This window comes from Wasmannia auropunctata, unplaced genomic scaffold (assembly GCF_000956235.1).
Source record: "Wasmannia auropunctata unplaced genomic scaffold, wasmannia.A_1.0 LD336088.1, whole genome shotgun sequence".
Classification (NCBI taxonomy): Eukaryota; Metazoa; Arthropoda; class Insecta; order Hymenoptera; family Formicidae; genus Wasmannia; species Wasmannia auropunctata.
In genome coordinates, this window is record NW_012026802.1 from 3,337,979 (window position 1) to 3,353,873 (window position 15,895).

Consider the following 15,895-nt stretch of genomic DNA (forward strand, 5'->3'; position numbering starts at 1 on the left):
CTCTCTCTCTCTCTCTCTCTCCGTCTCTTCGCTTGCTGCCCGCGCGCCACATCACTGATACACAATTACGAGTTTTGGCAGCGCCGCCTTGTCCCGCTTTAATCGGTTCGTTTGGAAAATCTCCATATGTTGTTTAAAGGCAGAATTATGACCTGGCGGTGGCTGGCATAAATCAAAAAAGCGACGACAATACACGTCGCGTCTTCGCGTAATGTTCCTTCCCCCGGGGGAGAGAGAGAGGAGAAAGAAGTCCATTATCTCTCTCATAACAAACTCTCTGGCACGAGTATATATATATGCAGAAAAAGCGGACCCTCGTTAAGGAACAAGTGCAAAGGAATCGACACGCTCGCGCGGAGTGCTAATGAGGAAATTTAGAGCGAGCGAGCTAGGAAAAGAAAAAAAAGAAGGCAAACTCGAGCCGGTCCCGGTCGACGAGCAGAGAGAGAGAGAGAAAAAAAGGAGCAGGACGTTTCAGGGTTCGTCGCGGAAGCGGCCGAGAACAGTAAACTCGCGCAATACGTCCCGCCGACGTGCTTTTGACCGGCATACGCGCGCGCCATAACGTATATACCTACACGCGGGGATGTTATTTGCAGCCCGCGAGGCAACCGTTTTCTGGTCCTCGTCGAATGATTGATCGTTTTCACCGTTATACATCTTCTTCCGTCTCTCATACTCTGTTTCAACATTTCGCCCTTTCAACCCCGCATCGTAATTTCATCCCGTTTTTACAGTTATTCGCGTGCCTCTCTCGTAACTTTCCTGCACGTGTTAATTATATAGGCACACGATCCTGTCCCGTGACATTAATGACTATCATTCTTGCGCCGAAGTGTCAATATATACGAGGGCAAACAATCCGTTATGCGAAAAACGAAATATTCTTCGTAATTGCCGCGTGTCGACAAAAAGATGAGATCTTTAAGCGGCGTTAATTAGCATCCATCCTGCACGTGGCCGGTTGCACCAGCCCTGCAGCCCACATAAATTTTCTCGCACTCGAGCGAGAGTCTCTCACCCACGCCTCGTGCTAACACGACTGTATATTCTTATCGGGCCTGCACTCGTTTTCCCACGCGCGCACGAACGTCCGACCGACTCCACTATCTCGGGATGGCTATTTCTGTTTTTTTGCACTTCAACTTCGCAACTCGAGCGCGGGGGATATTTTCGGAAGTACTGCCGCGCGCGACACATTGTACGTATACGCGTTCAGGTGTTGCAACATTTTATCTTGGGCGCTATCGGGCACGACACACGACGTTTGCGGCGCTCGCAAGCGACACGCGAATGCCTAACAAGTAACCGGGAGAGACACACCACAACGCGGGGGCAGAGATGGTGCTAGTAGATATTCCGAATAACATGTAGGGACGTACATACGTGCGATCGTGAACCTCGCGACGGAGGATGTGTATATATGCATTATGCACGGGAACGAGCTCATATAATCGACAATGTTACGAAATGATTTATAAGATATCCCGTCACAGGCGTCGTCGCCCCCCCCCCTCTCTCTCTACTCGGAGAAAAATTGAAATTCGCGCGGGTATTGTTTTAAACGATATTGTTACTCCGGCGACATGCGACGGCGCGACGTTTCCACGCTAAATATATAAAATCTCTCACACCGCGATATCTATTGTCCACGTGAAATATGAATATACTTTTTTTCTTTCACCGTTGTCACTGGTACGTGTTACACCTTACACGCTAATCGCATTCCGTTTCACGCGGGAAAACGGGAAATCCGCGGGGGATCTCACGGTGAACCTATATATATATTATACGACATGACAATCATCATTTGTATACCGCGATAGAGAGGCTTATCGCGATAATAATTCAACCGCGATTTCGCGGGCCCTACACCGGAGACGAGTTATTTTGAGAAAACGGGCGATTATGACGTGGATGCCTTTGAATAATATATTTTGTGCCAAAGCTCCCCGAGAGCGAGACGTCCTCGCACGCAGAGAGCGGAAAGCAATCAGGTATTAAAGCGTTTGTGTAGAGCATGGTATCGGTCTTTGCTGCATCCAAACGAGAGAGAGAGAGGGAACGCACCAGAATCCCTCTTGCGACTGATGAAAGAAAAATGTGGAGCGGAATAATTTAATCCGCCGCCGTGTGATCGACCGTAAAGTCGTGCTTTAAAATCGTCCCCGCCCGTCCTTTCTTTTTTCTCGTTCCTCGTTTCGTAACCGCGACCGACATCGGCCAAAAAGCCAATCCAAAGGCTTCCCCACGGCGGTCCCACGACAATTGCTAACACGTACCTACGCTATAGGCTACTTTATTTGCTTAAATACGTTATAACGTCGCGCATTTTTCACGCCTCTCGCGCAACTTTTAGGTCACGCATGCCAATTCGCGTTTGATCGAGCAAATCTCGCAAGTAACACGAACGTGCAAAAACGTTTTAACCTTGCGTTACAATGTAAATGATTTTCATTAGATTAATATGCGAGCACATGCAGCAGATTGCTCGGTACATCAATCTAGATTAGAATCTAGATTAGACGTATCCAAACAAACCGGTTTTCAATTATATTCCGCCGTTATATATATAGCAGTCTGAGAGAAAGAGCGCGTTTTAAAATTCTTGCGAAATAGAACATTTGATATAATTAACTATATGTGTACGATAAAATAATTTCAGCTTACGCATCGCGGAAACGAGAGAAGCAATTTAAATATAATGAAAATTTGCCGGGAAAATAAAGTAATCGCGATAAAGTAGAGACAACATACAAAATATTCCATCGAATATTTGCCGAGAAAATAAAGTAATCGCGATAAAGTAGAGACAACATATACAAAATATTACATTCAATATTTTGATACCAATTCGATAATTAACAAGTTAAAATTATAATTTTAACCGAGTTTTGTGTCCACGAAAAATGCTAATAACGGTACTTTTTAGTCCGCAAACGAAACCGGGAGGTTACCGACTCGTTACGGGAATTACATGTCGCCGTAATAAATTACACATGTGTAACAAATTACACGTTATTTCCCCGGGATGTTGTAACTTGAACGAAACGCAATCTTTTTTTTTATACGGAGGTATTATTTGACCGGATACGATTGCGATACTCCGGCAGTATTCGGAAAAATATATAACCGGCTTTTGCGACTAAATATTTGCGAATAATAATCTTTGTATAATCTCGTCGAACCACCGTGTGGAAGTTACGCGAAAATCTACGAATGAACATTGCACTCACCTCCTCGTCGGAGGGCGGCTCCTCGTAATCCGAGAGCGTGCTCTTGAAGACGAAAATGCAGTCCGATGGATCGAGTTGACGCGTGTTACCGAATTGCGTTTGTCCATCGACGGATTGCGTCGGTGTGGTCATCTCCACCATGTCGCGAGATGTGTCCGTTAACGTTGACTTCGTGTGCTTCCACGCGGCTCTGATGATCGTCTCGACTCGGTACGGCAGTTCGGGCATACGATTGCGGAAAACTGTAAAAAAAAGCAGAGAAAATTGAACTTTTAGCATCATTTTCAATACTTCGAATACCTTCGATCTTTTATTAATCCATCAAATGTCGTAGAGTAACCGAACGAACAAACACGTATCAAAAAGTACTCGCGAATAAATATTCATTTCTGTACTCGTCAAATTGTTCATTCGTGTTCACCCGCGCTCATTCGTGCTTAGTTCGGATCAAGCTTTCGTTAAGCTAACTTTTATCCTCAATCACTTTTTAATTTCGTATACAATTTTCTTCTTGTTTCTAAGCTTTCTCAAACGAAAACTATAATTTCAGAAACGAAAAGAAAATTGTATGAAATTTAAGTAATTTGAATTAGTCTTCAAAACTATATTATAGGAATGCTCTTAAGGGGGTTACGCTACCTTTGAAGTTTTAGAACGATACCTAAAGTTTGGGATTTTTTTGTGAGTAAGTGTATAACTTTATTTAAAGTCTGTTTAGAGGACATTATTGTACATATCGCGGCATTGCTACAATAGTGTCATATCTCAAAAAATGACAATTTTGTTATTCATTGGAAAAGATGGATTTTGGCGTGTACTTTAATCTGGTGATGAATAACTCAAAATTGTCAATTTTCGAGATATGACATTATTGCAGCAATGCCGCGATATATAAGAAACTAAAAAAATATTTTTTTATTTTTCTTATGTCCACAATGGCAGCGCATTGGTCTACACTTGCGAAATCCCTTTTTTTCTGTCGGGTGTACAAGATTCCAGATACACGGTTTGACCTTGAACAAAACACAAAGAATTTTCATTATCTACATATTAAAGACTAATAAAGAACGTAGGGGTTTTTCAAAATATTGATTTTTCTCAAAATGGCAGTTATTTTAAGAAAGACTTGTACTGGCGAAAAATACATTTTTCGTAAAATATAGTTGCCACTTTGAGAAAAATCAATATTTTATAAAACCCCTACGTACTTCATTAGTTTTTCATATATAAATAATGAAATAGAAAAAATTCTTTGTATTTTGTTCAAGATCAAACCGTGTGCCTGGAATCTTGTACCCCGATTTGAAAATACAGAAAAAAAGGATTCCGCAAGTAGGCCAGTGCGCCGCCATTTTGGACATTAAAAAAATAAAAATATATTTTTTTGCTTTCTTATATATATATATATATATATAAGCAAAAAAATTTATTTTTATTTTTTTAATAGAATTTTTTTTAATAATATATATATATATACAATAATGCCCTCTAAATATATTTTTAATAAAGTTATCTATTTACTCACAAAAAAATCCCAAACTTAGGTATCTTTTAAGGCCTCAAAGGTGGCCTAACCCCTTAACTTTTTTACTGTGAATATGCTATCTTTAATAGACTTTGCAAAGTTAATCGGAATCCGTGCTCGATGTGTCAAGGACGAGAAATGCGCGAATGCCGAGGATCGCAACAGATTTAACCGTCTTTTTATTTTGAAGCTGTGTTCCCCCCTGGGGGACAGACACAGAGCCGGAGAAGCGCAAGTCGAGGATCATACAATAGATATTACACGTAACTCGGCGCCGTGACATTCGACTCACACGCCGAATCTCGGTCGCCGCGCAAAACACGAGAGGACCCCGTCATTTTTGTTATGTCGCCCGCCTTACGTCATGAATATGCATCGCGTCCGTGCTCCGCGCGATACATCACGAGTACGCGGCCGCGTTTAGCTCACTGCCAACAACAGCTCGCTCCCTCCCTACCCCACCAACCCTTCCGCCCCGTCGCCTCCTCGCCAACGCGCGCCCGCGATTAATCACCGCGCCTCAATATCAAAGCGTGACGGCGGCGGCGCGGTTTTATCTAGCTCGACGACGGAAAACGCGATTAATCATTAGCGGGTCGAGAGAGAGAGAGAGACGATGAGCGGAGAGACTCGCGAGAGAATCGGCGTGCCCAGATCGATGCGGTCGGGCGCGTTGCCGCGCGCGAATGACGTTTCATTCATACGTACCGAGCCGCACGTGTCAACGCGCGCGCGATCACATGGCCGGTGGCAGCGAGCGAGAGAAGGGAGGCGGGGGTGTCGAAGGGGAAAAGGGAGGAGAAGGGAACGGTATACAAGTACCTTGCGGCGTGATGCTTGATGAATAATGGACCGGGCTGAGAGAGGAGGCGCGCGTGAATTATACAATTACGATTCGCGTTATGCCCCCCGCGGCCCTTTCCCCTGTCACGCGCGAAAGACACGCAGCACGCATGCGAATCCACATGCCGTGCTTCGCGAAGCGAGGAGTTCGAACGTTCCCCCGAGATTGCACGCGCGGCCCCGGTCGCGGAAGTTCCGTAAACATCCGGTGCGGACGTCGAGGGGAGGGCGAGATTCGACGGGCGATTTTGTCGGTACGGCGAAAGGATACTCACGTTCGTCAACGCGAGTGTGCAGCGCACGATTCGACCACGGTCCGTGGATGAGGTTATGGTGCGGATCGGTGCACGCGCGAACCACCGCCGAATTCCGCCTCGGAGCGAGCGAGTGCGAGCAGAGCGGAGTTAACGCGAACGCGCTGCCAAGCGCGTAACGAGGTACCTTTTTTCGAAATTCGCGATCGCAGAATTGTCATGCCCAGCGAACTACCCCCGAGACACGTATCTCTCAACGCACCGCTCCGAGGTAACCACGCGCACTGAGCCGGCGAATTTTTTCATGGTGGCGACATCTGTTGCGAAACACAATGAGCTTACAGCGCATGATGAGGCAGGTTGAAACCGTCGATACGTTACCTCGGATTACAATCGAATAGAGAATCAAGCACCGACCGGTTCAATTTGTGCAAATAAAAAATTGTCCCGGAATTTCACGGGCAAAATGCAAAATTATTCGCATTAGGTTTTTTTTCTTAACCATATTATATTTCCGTAAAAAAATATTCGAAAGTTTATAAAATACGTTTTTATAAATATACCAATAAGTTTGCACTTGTATCAAAAGGGTAATAACGAGTCTAAGGGAAATTTATAATTGTGTGACGGATTAAACGTGAAACTCATAATTCCATGGCTTCTTCCTTACAGGCTCGCACCTCCGCCGTAGAATCAATGTGTCTCTGCGTGAGAGCAGTGGTGTCTTTCGGTCTCAGTGTGACGCTCCCTTTGTCATCGTTAAAAAATTTACATTCGTTTAAAGAGACGTTTTTAAGAGACACGCTGCTATGCTCGTTTCCCAACTCTACGGTCTCCGAGCGAGTCACTTTCTCGGTTTCCATCACTATTGCCTGTCCGTTCTCGATGCACTCGAAGGAGGATTTGGTCGCGGTAAAACGGGCGTTGTCGTTGAGCTGGAAAAAAAAAACAAGACGATATGCATTTGCATACATTCGAGTCACGGTTGCGATCAAGATTAAAGCCGTAATCACACTAGCTATTTTTTTTTTAAGTTTTGGGTGCTTCCAGCTCAAAAAAGCTATTTAGCACATTTACACTAGACTTTTCTTGATCACACTAGCGGTTGAGGTTAAGGTTGGATTGAGATTTGACCAATCAAAGCAAGATTTACTGAACTTGATATTGGTTTTGTTCTGATTCCTGGTCAAATTTCAATCCACTCACAATTTAAATCGTTAGTACGTGCGATTACAGCTTAATGTGAAGTAAACCTTACCCGTACACCCTCGCAACAGCCATCGAACTGGCAATCATTCATAACAACTTCACCGGTTCCGTAAATAATGACGGCGGTCCCTAGTCCTTGGAACACCGTGTTCTCAAGTACTAACTTCGCCCCCGGCATAACGACCGCACCCCATTTGGCGCTACTACTTGCACTGACATTAGACACACGTATTCTGCAACCAGTTACAAGTACAGTACAGTCCTTTCTCACAATTATGCCTGCCTGAAGTGCTCCGAAGTCGACGCAGATATTCCTCAACAATATCTGTTGGGTTTCACAAAATAAATCAATAGCAGACAACGTCAGGAAATTTATTATACCGGAGACCGGAGACATTTGATACCCACGTACCTCGTTGCCGGAAAAGTCGAACAGAGATGACGACATATCCGGCTCGAGTGGAGAAATTGCGGTGTTGTCCGCGCAAGAAATTCCTATAATTGAACCTCCCTCTTGCAATCCGTTGGAGCCTTTAATCGAATAGTTTCCTTCGCCTAGTAAAACAGTGTCGCCCGTCTCGAACACCTCCATAACATCGTCCAGATACCCACTAATTCTGAAATACAAACACAGAAATTACAATCTCATTATTTAACCTTCCCCCTCGACTTTTTTTCGCTTAATAAAAATTGACGTGTACTTAATGGGCGCGTCCTCGGGCAGCATTGTTTGAATTTTATTAGAAAGTTCCTGCATCTCTTTAACAACACCACCCGGCCACACAAAGTAGTACGCGCTTCTCCGATTTTCGTTATCGCCGCGCTTTTTTCTTCTGTTATACGACTGATTCTTTCCAAGCAGTCCTCTCAGCGAGGGATTCTCCAGCAGGTCCATTTCCGCTTTAATCTGCCGGAGTCTAAAGTGAAGCTTCATCAGGGTGCACGTCTCCTGTGCCAGCTCTTCGGGCAAGTCGTCCTCCTGAAAGTCTTCGGGCAGCAACGATTCGTACGTGGAGATCTTCTTCTGTATCTCTCTTGCCTCGCTGGTGAGCGATCTGATAATCTCGCACGTCTCCTTACCGATGACCCCGTTGTTCATGTCGAAGAACAGTCTGATCCTACGCTCCAGGTGCTGCGCCACCCAATCGACATTGTCATCCTCGTCCTCGTCCCATGGCATCCACAGGTAATTGTAGAAGAACCGCAGCCGGTCCACGCAGTGCGCGGTGCCGACTATGTCCAGGCTGGGGTTCGTCTGATCGATGGTGGGATACAGCTCGATCAGCGACACCTCGTGCTTCTCGGGCAGGTGTATGTCGTCCTGAACGGCCGTGATCTTCACCAGGGCGTTCAACACGGGAAAGTCCATCCCCAGCACCTCCACCAGGACGATGGTCGGATAGCGGATGCCGTAGTTCTCGCACGTTCCACGGGGTATCTTCCACAGGGCCTGCCAGCCGACCGGCTCGATGACGACCTCCACGTCGCAGACCCATTCCGCCCGGATGCTCGAGGCGGGGACTATTTTCCCTTGCGCGGACAGTATGTTGGTGTATTCCTCCAATCTCTCGGCGAGGGTTTTATCGTGAAAGCTATATACATTCGTGTAGTCGCCCATTTTTACATATAAGTTCACACTCGGCGGCGAAAAATTCCTCCAACTACGTATAAATTGTATATACACACGGGCGTTACGTTTCAAAATCTTATTCACCACGTTTCGAAAATCACACGCGGTCGGAAGCGACACCGTAGAGCAGTGTTGTTATGCGAGTCACCTTTTCGCGCATGCGCACTGCAGCGCTAACGAAACCCAGTAATGGATACGAGTATACGACAGAGTGGAAACGAGAGGCCCTATTGTTTTGGCGGGAAGGCGGGATCTAGTCGAGAAGAAGGTTAAAGAGTTAATGAGGTACGTAAAATAACATTTATACGTATAAATATTGTGCATTATGGATTCCAGCGTCGTTAAAGGAGCTATTAAACAAAGTAATAGATCTTTTCAAAATTCTTGGTTAGACGAAAATGTTTTTAAAGGATGGTTGGCTCCCCATTCAGAATCAAATAAAGCTTTTTGTACGGCGTGTAATGTCAGTATTGCTTTGGTTCTTTTTTAAATTTCTGCATTATTTTATAATCCTAATTAATTTTCTTGAAAAGTGACATAATTTTTATACAAACACTACAATAGGGTCCTTACAGAACCTTCGTAAGTTTGACATTAGTACAGCGTTGATGCCGTACTCGAATACGCATGCGCGCAAAGGTGACTCGCCTAACAACACTGCCGTAGAGACGCCGTCGAAAACGAACGTTCTCATCCAGCGACTCCAACGCCGGCAAGGCCTGTCGACTTGCCCGATGGATAATCGTGAAACGTCGATCGAGCATCGGTATAACTATATAATCGCATCGACGAGACCGACAGCCCTGGGCAAATTTTCGTGCCAGCAAATGGGCCCGGTGGGCCCGGAGGTAATTGCAGAGTGTCGATGTTATCAACTTTTGACATAAATTTGCGATTTATTTGAATAATACATTATTAAGATCATAATTTTTATATAAATGCTTTACAAATAAGTATGAATACTTATAATGCTATAATATCAAATATATTGCCGCAAAATTACATTTTTTTTCCAACTGTTTTACCATCTCTCTGGATAATCGAACTCGTGTGGTAACTATAAAAATGCAGTTTTAAATAAAATTAAAACTATTTTAGCAAGATATAATACATATGAATTACAATGTCTAAAAAACATTGATCTATTAATAAATCATAAAATGAATGTTATATTATTAACTAATTGCTTAAATTTTAGCAATATTACTATAAACATGCCACGCTAAGTCCCGTAAGGATGTCGGTCTTTAAGATCTTAATCGATCAATTAGTTAATAATATAACATTAATTTTATGATTTATTAATAGTACGGACACGCACCATAAGTTGTGCAGAAAACTGGATTTTGCTATATAATTTAGATCCACTTCTTCAGAGGGCGCTAGTGCACGAGCGCATTTTAGCGCTACAGCCAAAACGCCGTCATCACGTGTCCTCTCTCGGCTCCTCTCGTCTAGTGATTCAATCCACTCTCAAGTTTCTCCATAACCTTAAACAAATTTTTAAACAGAAATCTTAACATTTTTGTTTGAAAATGTCGATAAAACGAAATTGAGCTCCACGCAAATAAATTATTCGTGCGTCTCAAATAATTCATACGCTTCGCCCAGACGTATCTTCAAAAAATTTCCATTTCCGACGCGAGAAAGGAAAAAGTTTAATTTATCTTGAACACGCTCGCAAAGCGAAGCGTACATACATAATCTGTCGCATTGAAACGAAATAGAACGTTTGCGTTATGAATAAAATGTAGCGTCAATAAATCATCAACGATTTAAATTCGAACTTTCGCGATCGACGATTATTGAACTACAGCCAGTGGATCGGATGCATCATATTGTGCCTATATTTAACCCAATGCTTCTATTTACGTCGAAGATGGTTCGCTGAAAATAAACGTTCGCGAATATACGTTGCGTTGCGTCTATAAGGCGATGAACAAGCGGCTTCTGGATCATTCTGTGAACGAACGCGAGCTGAGCCGCAAACTACAATTTTAAATTGCAGTGACAAAAAAGCTTGAGAGAATCGTTCATCGTCACTCTTGGCAGCTTGTTGTAGAAACCCCGTAAGTTGATCAATTTATGATGAATTGAACACCAAACGAAAGATGTGACATTTGAATTGAGGAATCCGTTTCCTCGTCTGTTGTTGAACTCAACTTTCTAACAAAAATTATTGCAACAATTGCTTAAATTGTATTGTTATTTAATTGTGTATATTTTTTATTCATTAATGTTTTAAATATTATTTAACCTTCGCTTGTCACACCTTTCTCTCAATCAAATTTATAATTTGGGGTCAATTTATCAAATCAATTTTTAAAAGGGAGCTGCCATTCAAAAACTAACAGTTTAATTGGATCGCAAAAATTCTTAAATTGAGTTCAAACATTGTAGAATGTATTCTGATTGTATAGAATTTAAAATTAAAGTGGCATATTGAAAAAATTCTTAAAAAAGAGTTTTGAAAGAATCCATTACCCAAAGTAAAAAGCTGTCATTTTGTCAAAAAAATGTGACAACCGAAGATTAATAATTACATCTACTTTTTGCATTTAAAATGATGCACATAAGATATCATCAAAGTAGAGGAATCTTTCTACAAGAATACATTGAAATTTAATGCATTATCATATATTTTGTGTTACAGAGTTATTTCACCATGACGAAGTCAGATATTACTGCACAGGAGTGGAAAGAGAAGGGTAACGAGGAGTTCAACAAGGGCAATTGGTCGGAAGCCTTGAGTCACTACACAAACGCGCTGAAATTAGTGAAGGAGGATAACGCTGAGACAGCAGTGTACTACAAAAATCGAGCTGCCGTTTACTTAAAACTATGCGATTACGAGAGAGTGATTAAAGACTGCGACGACGCGCTGAAGATATGTTTCAACGATCCCAAGGCGTTGTTTCGTAGGTGTCAAGCATTAGAAGCGTTAGGAAGATTCGAGGAGGCGTACCGGGATGCGAGGAATATTCTTTTATCTGACCCCGGTAACAAAATTATTCAACCCATAGCGGCACGCTTACACGAAATTGTACAGGAACGTCATAAGGAAAATTCACGTATTAGTGCCAAGGTAAATATGAAGTGTTATTACAAAATTTTCAAGTTGCTGCACATGATAATTTGGTCTAAATAATATAAGAATTAATACTTTTTGCATATATTATTAAGAGTTTTTGTTTCACTCAATATTACCTATTTAACAGATTTAAGTTTATATTTATATTTTTTTATTATATAAGAATTATTATCGAGTAATAATATACTCTGTACGGATAAAAATTACATTACATAAATACAATCTAGCACAATTAATCTATATTTTTACTACAAATCATTGCAATTTAAGTATATAATTAATTTTGTTTTGTACTAGGTATCACAAATGCTGGATCTAGCATTTAATGCGAGCGGAGATAAGGAGAAACGTGAAATCGCGTTGAATAATCTGCTCGTGCTCGCGCGTGAGAGAGCTGGTGCCGAGGAGATCTTTAAGCAAGAAGGTGTACTCAAAATAGCGCAACTTGTGAAAGTCGAAAAGAACGTGGAAATGGTCTGCAGCGCGATTCGTATTGTAGGCGAATTATGCAAAAACAATATTGGTCGAACCGAGTCTATTATAAAAGATATTGGTTTACCTTGGTTTCTAGAAACGATGAATAGCACATCTACAGAGAGAGTCAACGCGTCTCAGTATTGCATACAGGTAGATATCGAGTGAAATGTGTGCTCAGTTATACACGTAACTGAAAGAATTCATTGTACACTTCAATTTCAGAATATACTGAACGCTTACAGCGGTATGGACAATAAACCCGATTCGAAGCCCGACAAGGCTTTGTGCGAGGCGCATAAGAAGGAAATAGATACGATTCTGTCGTGCTTGTTGTACAGTATAACGAATAGAACGATAACGGGTATTGCGAGGGACGCGATAATAGAGCTTGTTATGCGTAACATTCATTACACTGCGTTAGACTGGGCCGAGCGATTGGTCGAGCTTCGTGGTTTGCAAAGATTGATGGAAGTCGCCAGCGAAATGGAGGAATACAAATACGAGTCCTCGATGGACGTCACGCCGTCCACGCGAACGATAACCAGCGTGTGCTTAGCTAAGATATATGAGAACATGTATTACGACGCTGCCAAGGAGAAATTCAGCAACGCCATTGATGAATTTATCAAAGATAAATTGCTTTCGCCTGACATAGAATCCAAGGTATGAATTTTGTAGCTTCTGAGCTTTTCTAATTATCTGAACTGTTCCAAAATAAAAGGCCGAACTTTCGATCTTTTTGACTAGTCTCTTCGAGCAATTTGAAGTTTACTTTTTAAATCGGCAGTTTAGAAGAAGATTACCTTTTCAACTGTCAATGTATATTATAATATATTCCAGCAAATTTTAAATTAAAGTATAACAAAGTTTAATCAAAATTTATTGAAGAATATTATTTTGCCATCTATTGTATTTTTTAAAACTTAATTTATATACCAGAAATTTCTTCAATTTTCAATTAATATTAAGTAAATAATATAATTGCCTAAATATTTTTGTGGAGAGAAAAATGTCACAAAGCGTAGCTTTTTAAATAGTCTCTTCGGGCAATTTGAAGTCTACTTTTTAAAGCAGCGGTGTCGTAGATCACTTTTTCAACTGTCAATATATATTGTAATATATTCTAAGTAAGTTTTAAATTAAAGTACAACAAAGTTTAATCAAAATTTATTGAAGAATATGATTTTGTTATCTTTTGTATTTTCTAAAACTTATATACCAGAAATTTCTGTGATTTTCATTCAATATTAAGTAAAACTATAATTTCCTAGATATTTTTGTGGAGAAAGAAATTTCACAAAGCGTAAAAGCTTAGTGATCATTAATTACTCATTTATTGATTATCGATTGTTTCACAGGTGCGTATAGTAGTTGCGATAACAACTTTATTACTGGGCCCATTAGACGTTGGAAATGCAATTGTGGCTAAAGAAGGAATCTTGGAGATGATTCTCGTTATGGCGGGAACGGATGACGTGTTGCAGCAGAAAGTGGCCTGCGAGTGTATCGTCGCCGCTGCGACCAAAAAGGATAAAGCCAACGCGATCATAAGTCAAGGTGTAAATATATTGAAGAAGTTGTATCTGTCCAAGGATGATTCGATTCGGGTCCGAGCTTTAGTGGGCCTGTGCAAGTTGGGCAGTTCCGGCGGCACGGACGCGACTATTAGACCGTTTGCGGACGGAGCGACGAAGAAGTTGGCCGAGGCCTGCAGACGATTCCTGATCAATCCCAAGAAAGAGAAGGACATGAGGAAATGGGCCGTGGAAGGCCTGTCGTATCTCACTTTCGACGCCGAAGTCAAGGAGAAATTGGTCGAAGACAAGCAAGCCGTTCAGGCGATGATCGAGCTCGCCAAGACTGGCGATCAGTCGGTTCTCTACGGCGTGGTCACGACGTTGGTGAACCTGTGCAACGCTTACGACAAGCAGGAGCTCATCCCCGAGATGATAGAATTGGCGAAGTTCGCCAAACATCATATTCCCGAGGAGCACGAGCTGGACGACGTCGATTTCGTGAACAGGAGACTGTGCGTGTTAGCGAACGCCGGTGTGACCAGCGCTCTGGTGAGCCTCGCCAAAACGGACAGTCCGAACAGCAGGGAATTGATAGCCCGCGTCTTCAACGCGATATGCAGTCAGCTGGAGGTGAGGGGAATAGTCGTTCAACAGGGTGGCGCGAAGGCGTTGCTGCCGCTGGCGCTGGACGGCACGGACAAGGGAAGGAAGCAGGCCTCGCAAGCTCTGGCGCGGCTGGGGATCACGATAAATCCGGAGGTCGCGTTTCCCGGCCAGAGGATCATGGAGGTCGTGCGGCCGTTCGTAAACCTCCTGAACCCGGAGTGCTCCGCCCTCGAGAACTTCGAGGGCCTGATGGCCCTGTGCAATCTCGCCAGTGTCAGCGACAGCGTGCGGAAGCGTATACTGAAGGAGGGGGGCTTCCAGAAGATCGAGGCCTACATGTATGAGGACCACGACATGCTGAGACGCGCGTCCGCGCAGGTTGTGAACAATCTGATAATGTGCGAGGAGGTGATTCAGTACTTCGAGAAAGAGAACGATCGGGTCAAGTATCTCGTGATACTGTGCGCGGACGAGGATCAGGACACCGGCATCGCGGCGGCCGGAGCTCTGGCGATGCTGACGTCGGCCAGCCAGAAGGCCTGCGAGAAGGTCTTCGACTCGAAGGACTGGCTGGAATCGCTGCGCTTCCTGCTCGCCAATCCGAACAGCGACGTGCAGCACAGGGGTGTCGTGATCGTGCTGAATATGATGAGAAGCACGAAGGACGTCGCCGCGAAGCTCATCGAGACGGACATAATGGAACTGCTGATGGCGCTGAGCAAGAACGAGACCGTGCAAAACGAGATGATCAGGGAGTTGGCGTCCACTGCTTTGGAGGCTGCCGCGGAGTGGAAACTGATCAAGAAAAACGTCGAAGAGGACGAACCGACACAGAGTAATACAGAACACGTTGATTAAGAAGAAATTACACGAGAACATTTAGGCAACATCAAGTAAGATTTAAAGGTCGTATGTGTTCCTATTTCAAATCAAGTGCCTTAAACGACGAGAATGTTAAGATTCAATTTCTGTCTATTTGTCGTTTCAAAAGTATTCATACAATGTACAATTATATATTCATGTTTTATATCTTTAAATATACAATCTCCGTGCAGAATACAGTTTATTTGTTATATAATTTTGCTGAAGTGCGATATTAATATATTGTGTGAAATAATACATGCACGGAGATAATATTGTATAAAATGTTACTTAATGAGCCATAAATATATTTATAGCATCATGAAATCATATGTCATTAGGATAGAAAATCATTATCGCATTTATTTATATAAGAACAATATATTTAAATACAATATTATATACATATGTATTTGTCGTTAACATAGTTATGCTATAGCAAAGTCGTCCATTTAACAACCACAGATACATTTACAAGTCTTCTATAAAAATTAAATATATGTCAGAAATCTCCTTCGAGAAGCAGTGAATTTTAAATAATATATTTGAATAATAAATCATTTATATAAAATACTATGAAATAGATAATAATATATCATGAGATCATTACTTTTCATAACTTTTTCTTAATTTCAACAGTATATAT

At 42.4% G+C, this 15,895-nt stretch overlaps 3 protein-coding genes and 1 long non-coding RNA gene across 4 annotated transcripts in view; 1 reads left to right on the top strand and 3 right to left on the bottom strand.

The window, feature by feature from the left end:
• The window catches only part of LOC105448293 (RNA pseudouridylate synthase domain-containing protein 2-like), a 120,329-nt gene extending 114,088 nt beyond the window's left edge, over positions 1-6,241 (bottom strand). The window contains exons 1-2 of the mRNA XM_011686795.1: positions 5,880-6,241; positions 3,237-3,478 (exon numbers count right to left, since the gene is read on the bottom strand). Coding sequence (XP_011685097.1) covers positions 3,237-3,464 — 228 coding nt within the window. The 5' untranslated portion in view covers positions 3,465-3,478; positions 5,880-6,241. The remainder of the gene's footprint in view (positions 1-3,236; positions 3,479-5,879) is intronic.
• Positions 6,242-6,393: 152 nt separating this feature from the next.
• On the bottom strand, positions 6,394-8,830 carry LOC105448294 (SHC SH2 domain-binding protein 1). Its single transcript, XM_011686796.1, has 4 exons — positions 7,769-8,830; positions 7,480-7,684; positions 7,117-7,392; positions 6,394-6,793 (listed from the first exon to the last, which is right to left on the bottom strand). Exons 1-4 carry the CDS (start codon positions 8,683-8,685, stop codon positions 6,503-6,505), a joined length of 1,689 nt encoding a protein of 562 aa, XP_011685098.1. The 5' UTR covers positions 8,686-8,830; the 3' UTR covers positions 6,394-6,502.
• An 833-nt stretch (positions 8,831-9,663) lies between these two features.
• Positions 9,664-10,101, bottom strand: LOC105448295. Its single transcript, XR_974220.1, has 2 exons — positions 10,019-10,101; positions 9,664-9,754 (listed from the first exon to the last, which is right to left on the bottom strand). It is a non-coding gene; the product is annotated as an uncharacterized LOC105448295 (long non-coding RNA).
• An 18-nt stretch (positions 10,102-10,119) lies between these two features.
• On the top strand, positions 10,120-15,579 carry LOC105448296 (protein unc-45 homolog B). The gene is made up of 5 exons (XM_011686797.1): positions 10,120-10,766; positions 11,351-11,782; positions 12,086-12,415; positions 12,488-12,928; positions 13,624-15,579. Exons 2-5 carry the CDS (start codon positions 11,363-11,365, stop codon positions 15,244-15,246), a joined length of 2,814 nt encoding a protein of 937 aa, XP_011685099.1. The 5' UTR covers positions 10,120-10,766; positions 11,351-11,362; the 3' UTR covers positions 15,247-15,579.
• The last annotated feature ends 316 nt before the right edge of the window (positions 15,580-15,895 follow it).